We start from the raw sequence: 17,885 nt of genomic DNA, 5'->3' as shown, positions 1-17,885 counted from the left end.
AGTGAGGTTTTCATTATTAAAGTTGATAATTGGAGTGAGTGGTGGCCATGCAATGGAAGTATCCTCCAGCACCTATATACAGATGGTTTCACACATTTCACATTCATGGTCCAAGTATAGTCCAATCTGTTTACAGCATGGTATAGAGGTGGAGAAGCAGAGCATAATGATATATAGGTTTCTAGTGAAAGACTCAGTATAACTTGTTTGCTATTCATTTAATGCCCTGAAATTAGTATGCTCAAGAGTGTAGTGGGCATTCCTGCTCGGTGATGGACTGTGATCTCTGCAAGCACAGTCATACATAGAAATCTGTCAATCACTGAGTAGGGCCACCCACTGGACTCGTATACATACGTTTGGGATTTAAATGAATTGAATTAAAGTTTTGCTGATCCTTTCCCACAAAAATGTACATCAATATGATCAGTGTCACGACTGACAATGTTACGTCCAGCAGACAACACAACTTATACCTACAACAGGATGGAATGGGGTGAGGAAGGCTCTAACCGTAGTGAACGAGGGACGGGGGCACCTCCTGAACTCCAACCTAAGCCTGTCCCTAAACTACCCTAACGCCCTAAGCGGGTCCTTCCCCCGCCCCCGTCACGTGCCTGGTGCAACCAGGGAGCTCCTTACTCCAGGCTTGGTCAACATAATTACTCTATCACCGACAGTCATCTGATGGGTCATATGACTTTTTAAAGGCTGGTGGGAGTAGTCACCACCCGCATCAGCTTGCTAGCAACAAAATACAAACACATGGGCTATGTACACAGTGAACAAGTCTGTTTGACAGTGTTCACACCACCAAAAGACTGAAACACAGAAAAGTACAGTAATAAACTTATTAAAATACTCTGTTGTAAAAAGGTTACAGTAAACAGCAAGTGCTAGTAAAAAGATGATAAAAAACAGGGTATTTGGTTGATACGTTTTTTGCAAAAAATGTATACTAAGCCGCTCTACCAAACGTCAAGGTAACCCATATCAGAGCAGTCCCTAACTGATGCATTTCAAAACCTGATCATGTGTATAGTACCTATATGATCAGGATTCAGACAGGTAATGCCCGATGTGGACACGCTGTATGTATGCTCAAGAATCCAGTGGGTGGTCCTGCGCAGTGATTGACAGTGATCTTTGCAAGCACAGTCATACAGAGAAATCTGTCAATCACTGAGTGGGGCCGCCCACTGGATTTGTATACATATGTTTGGGATTTAAATTAATTGAATTTTTAAAGGATGGTAGGAGTGGTCACCACCCACATCAGCTGACTAGCAACAAAGCAGCTGCCAGCAAGGAAAACAGACAATAACACTTGCTGGCCCGAAAGGAAAAAAGCTACATTTAATTTAAAGTGGAACCAGAGCTGCCACAAATCCAAACCTGAATCGTGACAATCAGTTTCTCCTGCTCCACAACATTACATGCCATTGTTTACATGACAGTTTCACCTTTAACTACCTTTCCATGTAATATAAACATCAGAAATAATGAATCCACGCAGGTGATGTTGTGTAATATATTCACTACATGAGACATCGAGAGAAAAGTTTTTATTAATTCATTGCTGATTTTTGATCGATTCCTCTGTAGAAATAATAGAAAAGGTATATATTAAATAAAATCTGAGCGCAATGCGCCTTTGTCCCATTTCTGTAGGGGACCCTGTGTGACCTTTCCCAGTCCTGCGTACAATAAAGATAGGCATAACCAACTAGCCTTGTATTCAGGGGCACCGCAGACAAATGGAGCACAATTTATGTCAGCAACATTGAATAAACGACCTGGGAGTGGAGCTGTAATTATTTCACAAAGTCACCGACTTGACATTTCGAAAACTGCGGAGAAGGTGAATATAGATTAGTGGTGGTGGATGGGCAGCAGACTGTGGCGACTCCGGATAACATGTAGCTCCTAGATTCATTTATTTCTCACTTTAATATAATTACATCCTATGAGAAGGATGAAGGCACATTTACTACGGCGTTTAACTAAATTTCACCTTACGTTATCCATCTTTCTGTACCACGAAATGTTCCGCAGTGCAGCGCGATTTTATTTCAGCTGGGGGGGTGGGGGGTGACCATTACCATTAACCCCCAATCAGACAGACACCGGTAATTACCCATCCAGTCAGTTATGAACAGGAATGTTTTGTTATGATGGGAACAATTTTACGGGGAAGTAATCGTTGCCATGACAATCAGAAATAAAACCTTTTACCGGGAGGGATTTGTAAAATTCTTATTTGCTACAAATAATAGTCATGCCTTTTCGGCTCATTGCGCAAATGACTTTTTCTGTGTAATTGCAAAAAAAAAAAAAAAAAGTAGGCTAGTAGGTAGACAGAGATCGCTGGTGACATTATTGGTGCATTCAGTTTAACAATTTATGAAACCTGACATTTGGCATCCTGCTAGAAAGTGCCCCCTCCCCCCATTTACCTTAGAGGGAATCTGTCAGCAGGTTTTGATGTATAGAATCTCAGAGCAGCATAATATAGGGCAGAGACGCTGATTCCATTGATGTATCACTTACTGGGTTGCTTGGTATAATTTTGGTAAAATCTCTGCTGTAGATTTAGCAGTGCCAAGAATGCTGAATTGTGTATAACCCTGCCCACACCCCTGATTGGGTGCTTCCTGTGTACACTGTTAGCAAGCTGCCAATCAGTGGTGGGGCGGGATTAAACAGAATATCTGGACTGGTATGCATGAGATGTAATCTTGTAGTGTTTAATCTCCTGCTGATAAACTACTGATTGTTTTTAAAATACAATTCACAGCCCAATAAATGACACATCACTAGATTCAGGTTCTCTTGCCTTATGTTATGCTGCTCTCAGATTAAATACGGTAGCTAAAACCTGCTCACAGATTCCCTTTAACGCGGACCCATTGTTTTAGCCAAAACCAGAGTAAAAACATGTTCATGTTCCTCCTTCCATCACAACAAGTTAGATGTGGTGTATATGCCAGTTATATATATTCTGTTCCTGTCTTGATTCTCCTGCTCTGTAACTTGCCATGCACTCTTTTTGAGTGGGCGGTTCCTTGTCACTAGTCTTCTGCCAGTGCTATAGGAACTGGAAGTTTATTTTCTTCATTTTCCAGCATACATCGCATCTACCACTGTCAAAAGGCTTGCAGCCACAAACTGAAAGTCGACCTTTCTGTCATGGTGCTATGCAGTTTAAAAGACAGGAGTGGGGAGACATAGACCTCCTCCAACTTCTGTCTCTGTGTTTCTGTTGCAAGAGACAGATTACCCTGCTGTGAGTGAGCTGGTTCGTTCTTTTTTCTTTGTTAGACTTGGGCAGCAAGTTAAATAGAGACTTAGTGGCCAGCAGGTTGAAACGACTATTCATTGGTCATCGAATAAACTGACATTTATAGAAATAGTGACCATATAAATGGGTAGTCCTGTTGGAACAATCTCTCTCTATTAGGCCAACACCCAAATAGACTATGTGGATATTACTGATAGGTGATCCTCTGTCCCCAGGCCAAGTAATCATAAAGGAGAGTGGCTACAAAAACTGCTCGCGTTTTTGAGGGCTGCTGCTAACCGCTACGTGGCAGCCCATGTAATACTACATTTTTTACTACCAAACTTTTGGGTGGCTACTCATAAAATCTCCTGGTAATCAGAAATGATTTACTCGGTCTCCATTACTGATCTCACAGCTAAAAGCGGATTGTAAAAAGAGTAACCACCCTTGCCCTTAAAAGAACCGCCCATGCATTAAACATAGAGGCCGTTCCATACAAGGACGGTTCCGGCTGTGTGATATAGTTGCCTGTTTTACCATTTAGATGCTGTTGTCATCCGCTAGGGCTCAGTGACTCACTTCACCCGTAGTAGGTTACCATTGCATCCAAGGGCCTGAGAACCCCCTGGCTGTGTTTCATAGGAGATAGTGAGTTTCACTATATGTGCTGCAGGTTCAAGGGGACTAAATAAAATAGGCCACACAATCCAATTTGTTTTATAGCAAAGTTCTGAATTTAATTTTTTTACCCACTAAAAGAATTAAAAAAAAAAAATTGGTATTGACATACAGTATTTGAATTGATCTGAAGAATCATGCTGCAAGGTCATTTTTACAACACAATGAACACTTTGAAAAGGAAACCCAAAAAAACAACGACAGAATTGCATTTTGGTACGGTAACGTTAAATCCAAAGATAAAGCTGCTAAATAAATGTTTCTAATTATCAGTTTTTATTAAAGTATAAAATTTACTCAGAAGAATTATAAAACAGAGTAGCCTAGTGAAGGCCTGCCTGAAGAAATCATACTAAGGGGCTGCAGAACATATTGTGTCATGATGGAGTATAAATAGAAAGGTATTAAAGTGCTTTATTAGAATTAGAAAAGTAGTTTGCCCAGCACCCTAATACTCGTTTCACCCAGCTTCATCAGTGGACGTGTTTATGAGTGAGCCCCTGATGAAGTTAGGTCATGAAATTATTGATTCGCAGTGTTCAACAATTTCATAGTATCAACATGGGATCATTTTACAAAGGACAAGATGAATTAAAACAATCATAAATGGCCAACACAAAAATCTTTCACTTACCTCTCCCATAAATTTCTATTCCAGAATGAAACACTCCAATGCCCAATGTTGAGGTGTATTCATTAATCCAGTACTGAAAAAAAGTAATGATCAGTTGATTACACATTAACAATCTTTCAGTTAATATCATTAGAGAAAAGAAGGATTATTTCGGGGTTTTGGATGGTAATATTCGGAATAATGTCTAACGTTAAAGCTTTAACTTTTCAATGCTCAGCAAAATTATAACACCTGTTTTTGTAGTAAAATTTTGCTGGTGGCTATCTGAAAGTACCATAGAGTGATGAAGGTTTTGATTTGCGTTACAGTTTTCCAAGTAACAAAAAGCTAAAAACTCTCCAGCTCCTAACAGAAGAAAGCAGGTGTGAACAGGTGCAAGCTGCTATGACTGCATAAAACATAAATAAGAGCATACAGCAGCACTCTGTAAGAGCTGGGATTAATAAATAAATAAATCTTTATTTTTATATAGCGCTAACATATTCCGCAGCGCTTTACATTTTGCACACATCATTATCACTGTCCCCGATGGGGCTCACAATCTAAATTATGGGATGTATGCAAACTTGAATAGATGAAATTTGGACTACATTACTGCTATATAGAATAGACATAAAAATTATGGCACTTAGTTTACCGCACTTTGAGCATAAAAAATAAAGACATAAAAAACTGGAGCAAGTTCAGAGAAGAGCTACCATGATGGTGAGCGGACTGCAAAGTATGTCCTATGAGGAACATTTAAAGGATCTGGGAATGTTCAGCTTGCAAGAAAAAAGGCTAAGAGGAGACTTAATAGCTGTCACATTGTAGAGGGATCATTATTCTCATTTGCACATGGAAACTCGAGAAGCAACGGAATGAAACTGAAAGGTAGGAAGATACAGATTAGATATTAGAAAAAAAAAACTTTGACAGTGACGGTGATCAATGAGTGGAACAGGCTGCCACGAGAGGTGATGAGTTCTCCTTCAATGGAAGTCTTCAAACAGAGGCTGGACAGACATCTGTCTGGCATGGTTTAGTGAATCCTGCATTGAGCAGGGGTTGGACATGATGACCCTTGAGGTCCCTTCCAGCTGTAACATTCTATGATTCTTTGATTTGTAAGATTGCCCTGGCATTTTGATTGACAGCCAACTCTGCACTGATGCACTGCAGAGCTGGCTGTTCTTCAAAGTTCTGGGACATGAATGCAGCTGTTGCTCTCAGTGCTGTGATGGATCACTCTAGCTGCGCCTGCACTCCCTCTATGAGTGAAAGCCAGTGGTTCCTGGGAGGAATAAAGTTAAATTTCTCCCGGGAGCCATGCTTTTGGTTAATGCTGTTAAACTGTAGATTAACCCTATATCTGCAAGTAAATAGCGTTCTCTGACGTGACAAATTCCATTTAAGTAACCTTTGTAGGGAAGAGGCCCTTAGGGTATACAGTAGACCTGCAAACTTTTCTTGGTTTTGGTAAGTGAATAGATGATAATCATCAGTACTTGTCAGCAGCCTTTAAACAATTTGGGTCTGTTCACTGCTGCCCGAGCTGATATCTGCTAATTGGTAAGGGTGCCAGGTGTTGGACCCCACTGATCCCATATTGATGACCTATCATTATGGTAGAGTTACCCAGCCATTCGAGCAAATGTTCTTTTTTCCCTATACCATTGCTAATTCATTAAACACCTTCCATTCAGCAATCTTTTCATTCCAACTACTAATTAAATCAATGTGAACTACGACGTTCTGCAGCAAGATCCACCTTTCTCAATAACTTAGGCATAAAGAAAATGTAATTTACAGGAGTAGACTATTAGGGAATTGTGTAATATTCACTTCTGATCCTCTGTGGTATTTTTCACAGAGAAATCAATTACAGAAGGCTTGCTAAACCGGAAATGTTCTGATAAACTTCTACCTACATTTTGCATTTGTCAGGGTTTTTTTAACTATTGAAATATATATTAGGATTAAACACGATATAGGTAGTATCCATACATACATCATAAGGGCCAAGACAAGAATTTAGAAAATTCCATTAAGAAACAGAACAGATCATTCATAATCCAATTATTCTTGCACAGTGCCCTCTCTGGGAAAAGTACTGCAAAAGAATAAAATAAGCATAAAGGTATTAAAACCATAGTCATAGGAATGAAAACATAGAACAAAATTCCGTATTGAAGATTAATTTATAACCTACACATACTTAAGCACATACTGAGAAAGCTCTAGCCTATTGTGGGGGTGTGTTCTTTGCTTTGGACGTTGCTGCCTGCTTATGATTGGTCAGCATTATGCAGGGAGTAGAAGTACACACCCCCAGTGAAAACTGTCTGACACACCCACTTGGACTTTAAAAAATTAAAGGTGCCAATTATTTTGATTGCTAATATTTCCAGAACAGAGGCAAAATGAAAAAAAAAAAGTTTTATTTCGCTCTGCAGCAACAATTACATTGTGTTTCCAGTCATTTGGTGAAAGATCCTCTTCAAAGGGTTATCTGACCTTTTGAAAAAAGCGCAGAAATAACTTCATACTGGTCAAAATAGCAAATAGGCAAATTTCATCTTTTAAACCCTTTCCACTCTTGAACCAACATTATTAGTGTGATCATTGATTGCCAGCTCCTGGAAGTCGGACCCTGACAATTTAGGAAGTGATTGCATATCCTAGTGCTATGCCAAAAGTTCCTCTACAGTGGAAAAACCCCTTTAAGCTCTGGAGAGAATTCTACATAACCAACTTATTCATAAATTATTTTCAAAATATTAAGATTTGAGAGTATTCAGTAGTTGATACCTTTTAATGGCTAACTGAAAAGATGGTAACAAATTGCAAGTTTTCGAGACTACTCAGGTCTCCATCAGGCTCAGAATAACAAGAGACCTGAGTAGTCTCGAAAACTAATCAACCACTGAGGGCTCTAAAATCGTAATATTTTTCTATTTACTGGCTAACATGGTTCAAAGATATATATTTTTTCCTGAATTATTATCATGAATTTTTAGGATTCTGTGTACCAAACAGTTTAGACATTAGCAATTATCTAACGTATATGGCATTTTTGCTTGCATCAATTAATGACCTGGTGTCATGGCATTGTTCATTTCTATGTATATGTTCCTGGATGTACTTAGCCGATCCCCAGTAAGTTAGTTTAACCCCTTCATGACCCAGCCTATTTTGACCTTAATGACCTGGCCATTTTTTGCAATTCTGACCAGTGTCCTTTTATGAGGTAGTAACTCAGGAACGCTTCAACGCATCCTAGTAATTCTGAGATTGTTTTTTCGTTACATATTGGGCTTCATGTTAGTTGTAAATTTAGGTCGATAATTTTTGCGTTTATTTGTGAAAAAAATGGAAATTTGGCAAAAATTTTGAAAATTTAGCAATTTTCAAATTTTGCATTTTTATTCTGTTAAACCAGAGAGTTATTTGACACAAAATAGTTAATAAATAACATTTCCCAAATGTCTACTTTACATCAGCACAATTTTGGAAACAAAATTTTTTTTGCTAGGAAGTTATAAGGGTTAAAATTTGACCAACGATTTCTAATTTTTACAACAAAATTTACAAAACCATTTTTTAGGGACCATCTCACATTTGAAGTGACTTTGAGGGGTCTATATGACAGAAAAAATCCAAAAGTGATACCATTCTAAAAACTGCACCCCTTAAGCTACTCAAAACTACATTCAAGAAGATTATTAACCCTTCAGGTGCTTCACAGGGACTAAAGCAACATGGAAGGAAAAAATGGACATTTTTATTTTTCCAACAAAAATTTTCTTTTAGCATCAATTTTTTCATTTTTACATGGGTAACTGGATAAAATGGATCCTAAAGTTTGTTGGGCAATTTCTCCTGAGTACACCGATACCTCATATGTGGTCATAAACCACTGTTTGGGCACACGGCAGGGCTCAGAAGGGAAGGAGCGCCATTTGACTTTTTGAATGGAAAATATTCTGGAATATTCAGCGGACACCATGTCATGTTTGGAGAGCCCCTGTGTGCCTAAACATTGGAGCTCCCCTACAAGTGACCCCATTTTGGAAACTAGACCCTCCAAGGAACTTATATAGCGGCATAGTGAGCACTTTGAACCCCAAGGTGCTTCACAAATTGATCCGTAAAAAAGGTTTTTTTTTCACAAAAATTTAATTTTAGCCTCAGTTTTTTCATTTTCACATGGACAACAGGGTAAAATAGATCCTGAAATTTGTTGGGCAATTTCTCCTGAGTACACCGATACCTCGTATGTGGTCATAAACCACTGTTTGGGCGCACGGCAGGGCCCTGAAGGGAAAGAACGCCATTTGACTTTTTGAATAGAAAATTAGCTCCAATCGTTAGCGGACACCATGTCGCGTTTGGAGAGTCCCTGTGTGCCTAAACATTGGAGCTCCCCCACAAGTGACCCCATTTTGGAAACTAGACCCCCGAAGGAACTTATCTAGATGTGTGGTGAGCACTTTGAACCCCCAAGTGCTTCACAGAAGATTATAACGCAGAGCAGAGAAAATAAAAAATAATTTTTCTTCCTCAAAAATGATTTTTTAGGCTAGTTTCACACTTGCTTTTTTTTGCAGCGCGTTTTTCCCGCAAAAAAACGCATTGAAAAAACGCATACAAACGCATACAGATGCTGCGTTTTTTTTCAAGCATTTTTATGAGCATGCATGAAAAAAACGCAGCGTTTTTATGCGTTTGTATGCGTTTTTAGTGCGTTTTTACCGCGTTTGCGTTTTTTCCAACATTAGGTGGCCCCTCACACTAACCCAAACCATGACTTTACTAACCCTAAGCCTGACCCTAACCCTGACCCTAACCCTAACCCTTAACCAAACCATACCCTAACCCTGACCCTAACCCTAACCCTGACCCTAACCCTAACCCTTAACCAAACCATACCCTGATCCTAACCCTGACCCTAACCCTAACCCTGACCCTAACCCTTAACCAAACCATACCCTGATCCTAACCCTGACCCTAACCCTGACCCTAACCCTGACCCTAACCCTAACCCTGACCCTAACCCTTAACCAAACCATACCCTGATCCTAACCCTGACCCTAACCCTAACCCTAACCCTTAACCAAACCATACCCTGATCCTAACCCTGACCCTAACCCTGACCCTAAACCCCCTTAACTAACCCTAACTCTAACCCAAACCCCTAAATTCCATTGTCTAAACTAATGGTAAAAAAAAAAACGCATGTGCAAAAAAACGCATACATAAGCATGCCAATGCGCACATATGCTCACCATAGACTTATAATGGGTGTCTTGCTGTAAAAAAACGCATTGCGCGCGCATGCGTTTTTTTGAGGCAAGTCGGACGCCCAAAAAATGCAACAGGATGCATTTTGTGCGCCCGAGCGCATACCGCAAAAAAACGCATGCGCGGAAAAACGCGTACAAACGCATGTGTATGCGCACATAAGCGCATCCCATGCAAAGTATAGGAAAAAAACGCATGCGCTATTTAGCGCTAAAATACCGCGAAAAAAAACGCAAGTGTGAAACCAGCCTTAGCCCGCTATTTTTTATTTTCACGAGGGTAACAGGAGAAATTGGACCCCAAAAGTTGTTGTCCAGTTTGTCCTGAGTACGCTGGTACCTAATATGTGGGGGGAACCACTGTTTGGGCACACGGCAGGGCTCAGAAGGGAAGGAGCGCCATTTGACTTTTTGAATGGAAAATTAGCTCCAATCGTTAGCAGACACCATGTCGTGTTTGGAGGACCCCTGTGAGCTTAAACTTTGGAGCTCCCCTACAAATGACCCCATTTTGGAAACTAGACCCCCTAAGGAACTTATCTAGATGCATTGTGAGCACTTGGGACCCCCAGGTGCTTCACAGAAGTTTATAACGCAGAGCCGTGAAAATAAAAATTTTTTTCCACAAAAAAATGATTTTTTTAGCCCGCTAATTTTTATTTTCACAATGGTAACAGGAGAAATTGGACCCCTAAAGTTGTTGTCCAGGTTCTCCTGAGTACGCTGGTACTTCATATGTGGGGAGGAACCACTGTATGGGCACACGTCGGGCCTCGGAAGGGAAGTAGTGACGTTTTGAAATGCCGACATGATGGAATGGTCTGCGGGCCTAATGTTATGTTTGCAGAGCCCCTGATGTGCCTAAACAGTAGAAACCCCCCACAAGTGACCCCATTTTGGAAAATAGACCCCCCAAGGAACTTATCTAGATGCAGATGCATAGTGAGCACTTTGAACCCCCAAGTGTTTCACAGAAGTTTATAACGCAGAGCCGTGAAAATAAAAAATATTTTTTTTCCTCAAAAAATGATTTTTTTAGCCCACAATTTTTTATTTTCACAAGGGTAACAGGAGAAATTGGACCCAAAAAGTTGTTGTTCAGTTTGTCCTGAATACGCTGGTACCCCATATGTGGGGGTAAACCACTGTTTGGGCACACGTCGGGGCTCGGAAGGGAAGTAGTGACGTTTTGAAATGCTGACTTGATGGAATGGTCTGCGGGTGTCATGTTACGTTTGCAGAGCCCCCGATGTGCCTAAACGGAGGAAACCCCCCACAAGTGACCCCATTTTGGAAACTAGACCCCTTAAGGAATTTATCTAGATGTCGGGTGAGCACTTTGAACCCCCAAGTGCTTCACAGAAGTTTATAAAGCAGAGCCATGAAAATAAAAAATCATTTTTTTTCCACAAAATTAATTATTTTAGCCCCCAATTTTTTATTTTCCCAAGGGTAACAGGAGAAATTAGACCCCAAAAGTTGTTGTGCAATTTTTCCTGAGTATGCTGATACCACATATGTGGGAGTAAACCACTGTTTGGGCGCACGTCGGGGCTCGGAATGGAGGGAGCACTGTTTGACTTTTTGAACGCAAAATTGGCTGGAATAAATGGTGGCACCATGTCGCGTTTGGAGACCCCCTGATGTGCCTAAACAGTGGAAACGCCTCAATTCTAACTTCAACCCTAACCACAACACACCCCTAACCCTAATCCCAACCCTAATCATAACCCTAAAACCAACACACCCCTAACCCTAATCCCAACTCTAACCCTAACCACAAGCATAACCCTAATCCCACCCCTTACCCTAAACTTAACCCTAATTCCTACCCTAACCCTAATTCCAACCCTAACCCTAATCCCAACGCTAATTCCAACCCTAACCCTAATTCCAACCCTAACCCTAGCCCTAATGGAAAAATAAAAATATTTTCTTTATTTTATTATTTGTCCCTACCTATGGGGGTGATAAACGAGGTTTATTTACTTCTTTTTTTATTTTGATCACTGTGAGAGTTTATCACAGTGATCAAAATAAATGAATGAATCTGCAGCTGGCAGAATCCGGGGGGTGCACTGCGCATGCGCCCGCCATTTTCCAACATGGGGGCGCCCATGATGCGGGACACCCGGACGGCCAGAGGGACAGGAGGTACCGGGGTGAGTGAGGGGGGGGAGCGGAGGGAAGGGGGAGGGGAGCTGATGATGACTGCGGCGACCGATCACTGCCGTCAGTCGGTGGCAGCGGCCGATCGGTGCCGTCAGTCAGTGGGGGAGTCTCATCGGTGTTTGCAGCCATGGCCGATGCTATTGCAGCATCGGCCATGGCTTGATTATAATATTTCACCAAATTTCATTGGTGAAATATTACAATCGCACTGCGCATGCGCCCGCCATTTTCCAAGATGGCGGCGCCCATGAGGCGGAACACCGGGAGACAGAGCGGGACTCAGAGGCACCATGGAGGGTGAGGGGGGTGATCGGACTGAGGGGGGAGCAGATTGTGATGGCAGCAGCCAATCGCTGCCGTCAGTCCGTGGCGGGGGCCGATCGCCCCCGCCAGCTGGGTGGGGGGTCAGGTTAGTGTCTCCAGCCATGTCCGATGCTACTGCAGCATTGGCCATGGCTGGATTGTAATATTTCATCAAATTTCATTGATGAAATGTTACTATCGCTCTGATTGGCTGTGTCACTTTCAACAGCCAATCAGAGCGATCGTAGCCACGTGGGGGCAAAGCCACCCCCCTGGGGTGAAGTACAAAGCCCCCTGTATCTGCAGGTTGAGTGACCTTTCAGTGACTCCGGTCACCCGACCCGAAGGGGAGCTTTGAAGTCATGACACAGCATGTGCGTCATGGGTCGGATTGGCACCGACTTTCATGACGCATACGCTGTGTCACAGGTCGGCAAAGGGTTAATGACTTGATTTGAAATTCCATAACTCCACATCAAAATCATGATTGTAATTATATTCTTATTTTACTTAGTGGTGCTGGTAACAAGCATAGTTTATTTTTTTGTAGTGTGATAGTTCTTGGATTATCTTTAATGAGTAAAATACTACAAAGCCAGTATAACATAAATCATGTACTATTTATCAGTATGTAGAATACTCAGGAAGGCAGAGCAATAAGACCAGATAACACCTCATGCCAAGCTTCATGGTCTGGTGCTCCCTGATATGGGTAACATTCACAGCACCTGCTTAGCATTTCCGAAACATTGATAAATGACTTTCCACCAGCTAGCTTTGTGTGATGATATTTCTTTTTAGGCTGGGTGACTTTTTAATTTCACTGCTGGTATCTGAAGCGTAGCCGCTATGTTAGGATACATCAGAGATCAAACATGTTCTTCCACACCTTATCCAATAATGCTTTTTATGGATCTTGCTTGTGCAATGGGGCACAGTTCCCTTGCAGCAGAAAAGGGGCTTTCCTAAATTGTTCCCACAAAATTGGAAGTTACAATTGTCCACAATGTCTTGGTATGATGAAGCATTAAAATGGTTGTCCAGCTTAGTGAACAGGTCTGCAGTAAGTCTATGTGACTGCAGAATTGTAAATCCAGCATCAGGAGCGGCAGGCACATATCTGCAAGTATGCAATTTGCATACATGCCGTCATGTGCCAACTAGACGTGCACAGCCTCACTCAATGCAAGTGTAGCCATGCCTAGTCAGAATGTGGTCGGAAGTATGTGTGGCGCCCCTGAGGGTTCAGTCGCCACAGAGGTACTGCACCTCCTCGTGAGGTGTGGTACCCCACCATTCAGGTAAGGTGGTGACACCTGACCACACTCCAACACCTGCATCCCACACAACATAGTAGTGTAGCAAAGCACTTTTGGTGGCTCCCTGCCTGGAACACGAAGAGTGCTGGGAGGTGGGTGGAGCTTAGTCTGCACCAGAGAGCGGGAGATGATTAGGACAAAGGCAGTCAGTCTGACGAGGAGTCAGAAAGAAGATCCCCTGAGTGGGATGGATGAAGGAAGTGCTGCAGCAGACCTCGGTGACCTGGGTCTGCTGGCACAGGAAAGAGATATTCAGAAAGCCTAATTCTCCATAAGAAAGAGTGATTTGTACAGAACGTAAGGAGAAGAAGAGAACTAAGGATTAGGGTTAGAGCAGAGCTCTTCCTCAAGTTCTAAGCGCATGGCTGGGGTCCGGTCCCCGTGGTTGTATGGATACTAATGGTCCTGCGACAGACACCAGAGGAATAGAAGTTGTCACCACTTTATTCCCACACAAGACTTGGGGGCACAACAGCAACGTGAGTGAGCCGGGACTTAGTAGCAAGGAGTCCCCGAAGCAGACTACAGCTGTCTGCCGTACAAGTAGAGTTCTAAGAACATCTGAAAGGAAGAACTCCAGTGTAACTCAGTACTGTGAGTACTTCAACTAGGCGCTAGAAGGGAGACGTTCAGAAAAGGCACATATGTTAGCGGAGTGTTGGAACGGAGTACTTCATCTTGCCTGGAGGTTGACTGAGCTCCTGACCTGGAGGACACAGCACCGAGGCGGGCACCTGTATGCACAACAGACTGTGAGTAAAGCTTTGGAACTACATGCCCTGGTGTCCTCCGCTTATTCCTGCGCCAACCCACTCAGTACTGCTATATATCTGTGCTTAACACTGCACCACTACGCTCTCCTGACTAACTCTCCATCTACACTGCCCTGGGACTACAGCCCTGCCTGTGGAGGGCTACACCATCATTGCTGCACCACACAATCTGTCCCAGAGGATCTGTCTGCAGCGTCGGCTTAACACCTTCATTGCCGAACACCACTGGTGGCGTCACGAATCATTCACTTATAAACTTTAAGAGTCCTCATCCACGCGCACACTATTCCCCTGTTACAATGGATGCCCAGGGCCACGGACCGGGTCACCGCTGCCGTGACATCTCCCATTGAAATCAATGGGACCGGCTCCGAGTACTCCACGGCCCTGCCATGGCGAGGGCGATCCATTTTTGGCGTCACGAACAGGATGACGAAGCCCGGTGCCACCGGGTTCCGTGTGCCGAAGATTTATTGGACTTGTGATTGCTGAAATTGTGCAAAATAACCAAATTGATTGTAAAATGGACTCTCAAAATGGCCGCCGGCGCGGTGAAGAAGGGCGTGACAACATGGGTGGACCTAAGAAAAGAGCGCGAACTGTCCTGGGCCTCCCCTGCCTAAACTTCTATGCTACAGCAACATGGCCCACCCCCAGAGGGGTTCGTATACTGGCCTGGTATGGAGGAGTAGGAAGAAGGCGCAGCCCCCAGAAGGAGGAGCGAAGCCCTGTGGCGGCAAAGGAGCCCGGGAAGGAGAGAGAACGCCAGGACGCCATGATAGAAGAAGGACGGAGGCCAGGAGAAAGCGGTGGAGATAAACAACTCTCCCCCAGGCAGCACCTGCGGAACATACGACCGCTGTGATACCCTTTGCAGCGCCCGCCACCACCGCCAAGCCGGTACTGCCACTGGATGCGGCCTGCAAGGAGGAGATACATGAGGGCCTTGGAGCAGCCTGTGAGGCGGGGGTTGTATCCCTGACCGGGCGCGGCCGCACAGGTCCCCATCGGAGGCCTCGGCGGGCACCAATCCTGTGCCAGCTCGGATCCAGCTGCCACTTGCTCACCAAGCAGCTCAGGAGGTTGCAACTGCCACCGTTCACCACCCTGTACCCGCACCTGAGCCAAAACATCACCGGGAGGTACCAGGTATGATCACCGCCCCTGCCATGATCCTGGTGCTGGGAACTGTACCTGTAGACCGAAATGGTCCAGTGCTTGCTCAGGTCTTAAGTGGCAGCACCCAAGTTTCACCCACGGTCAGACCAAAAGCCAAGGCAGCAGAGATTCCACCTGAAGCTGAGGTACAACATCCCCTGGTACAAGTTGCTACCCCTGCTGTACCACAGGCAGCAGTTTCATCAGCTGCCACCTCATCTACACAGGCAGCCACCAACCTAACTCCTTGGGAGAAAGAGTACCTACAATTTGTCAATCCGCCAGGAGGTGGAAAAGCAGAAAGTCTATTCCCGTGACATCTCCCATTGAAATCAACAGGCCCGGCTCCGAGTACCCCACGGCCCTGCCACGGCGAGGGCGATCCATATGCAAATTGCACACTGATGGTCACATGACTGGCCAATCTTGACGCCGGAGTATCCTCACAGCGCGCAGTGCATGCACTATGAGGATTCACAAATTTGCATTCACATAGTGACTGCAGACTTGTACCCCAAGGCTGGACAACTCTTTAAGATTTGCAATCACTGGAGATGAGTAACCTAGTACAACCCAGAGAGACACAACTCAATACATTACACAGGTCAACGAAAAAAATTTTTTTTTCTGGTGTCCAAAATATTTTAATGAATTTGGGGTATTTTTGGGGTGCTGATTCTGAATATGTCATCAGTTTTGCCAGATTGGCTCAAGTTTTTGAGATTTTTGGTATCTTATTTATAGCACTTGTTGGTAAATGCGACGCATCATCTCATTAATTTCTTTGGATTAGTACTTGAACTGAGCAGTTCTCAATATAGTTTTGTGTTAATTAGTGTTCTAAAAGTTTGTTCATAGCTTGATTTTTGCACTAACTTTATGTTGTTGTCTGTTTTCCAGTGAAAAGCATGAACTCATCATGAAGAAGTTGTCTTAACGATCCAGACTCATTCTGTTACATTTGTGGTGAATATACACTGCCAAAACATAGAAGAAACATAACAGACTTCGTAAAAAAAGTGTATTTTGCCTATTTTGGGGTTATGCTTGGGGACCAAGACAAGTTTTGGGCACCACACATAGTGTGCAAAGCATGTATCGAATTATTACGAAAATGGAGCAAAGGACAAAGAAAAAGCTTCAAATTTGGTGTTCCAATGGTGTGGAGAGAGCCAAAAAATCATCATGATGACTGTTATTTCTGTGCAGTGCAAGTGCAAGGATTCAATAAGCATAAGAAACGAAAATGGGAGTAACATGGAATCTGCAAGAAGGCCTGTCCCTCATTGTGAAGATGTGCCTGTACCTGTGTTTACCATAAATAACAGTCATCATGATGATTTTTTGGCTCTCTCCACACCATTGGAACACCAAATTTGAAGCTTTTTCTTTGTCCTTTGCTCCATTTTCGTAATAATTCGATACATGCTTTGCACACTATGTGTGGTGCCCAAAACTTGTCTTGGTCCCCAAGCATAACCCCAAAATAGGCAAAATACACTTTTTTTACGAAGTCTGTTATGTTTCTTCTATGTTTTGGCAGTGTATATTCACCACAAATGTAACAGAATGAGTCTGGATCGTTAAGACAACTTCTTCATGATGAGTTCATGCTTTTCACTGGAAAACAGACAACAACATAAAGTTAGTGCAAAAATCAAGCTATGAACAAACTTTTAGAACACTAATTAACACAAAACTATATTGAGAACTGCTCAGTTCAAGTACTAATCCAAAGAAATTAATGAGATGATGCGTCGCATTTACCAACAAGTGCTATAAATAAGATACCAAAAATCTCAAAAACTTGAGCCAATCTGGCAAAACTGATGACATATTCAGAATCAGCACCCCAAAAATACCCTAAATTCGATGAAATATCTTTGGCACCAAAAATGCTGTTGACCAGTGTTATCTCTCCTTCACCAAACCTTACAGTTGGCACAGTGCAGTCAGTCTGGTAGCAATCTCCTGGCATTTTCCAAACCCAGGCTTTTCCATCAGATTGCAAGATAGAGAGACGTGGACAAGCCTTTTAAATTAAAACATTTTGGCACAAGAATTGAATGTAGGTGATATGATAAACTCTGATGCACTAGCACAGACCTGGGTAAAGTGCGGCCTGCGGGCCATATTCGTCCCTCTAGCTGGTGCAGTCCGGCCCAAGGACTGAGACTGCTGAAGCACTGAAACAGTGACGCAAGGGCCTCGTAGTGCTCTACCCCGCCCACCATCCATCCGCCGCCACACGGTGTTACCACTTTCTGCATCCTCGGGATGCAG

General features: G+C 43.1%; 1 protein-coding gene and 1 long non-coding RNA gene across 5 annotated transcripts in view; one reads left to right on the top strand and one right to left on the bottom strand.

Annotated features, from left to right (window-relative positions):
• The window catches only part of LOC141058020 (uncharacterized), a 224,808-nt gene that overhangs the window by 43,723 nt on the left and 163,200 nt on the right, over nt 1–17,885 (top strand). The window lies entirely within an intron of this gene.
• Nucleotides 1–17,885, bottom strand: part of LOC141058016 (deubiquitinase DESI2-like) — a 135,809-nt gene that overhangs the window by 20,060 nt on the left and 97,864 nt on the right. For 2 of the 3 annotated variants that reach the window (XM_073554151.1, XM_073554150.1), the window contains exon 2: nt 4,596–4,668. In XM_073554151.1, the coding sequence (XP_073410252.1) occupies nt 4,596–4,668 (73 nt within the window). Of the gene's footprint in view, nt 1–4,595; nt 4,741–17,885 lie in introns of those variants that run through there. The other variant, XM_073554149.1, reaches the window with a different exon arrangement.

The sequence above is a fragment of the Dendrobates tinctorius genome, unplaced genomic scaffold (genome assembly GCF_039654945.1).
Source record: "Dendrobates tinctorius isolate UK_male_01 unplaced genomic scaffold, ASM3965494v1 ptg000208l, whole genome shotgun sequence".
In the NCBI taxonomy this organism is placed as follows: Eukaryota; Metazoa; Chordata; class Amphibia; order Anura; family Dendrobatidae; genus Dendrobates; species Dendrobates tinctorius.
Note: the sequence above shows the minus strand (reverse complement) of the source record. Positions and strands in the feature narration are given on the sequence as shown.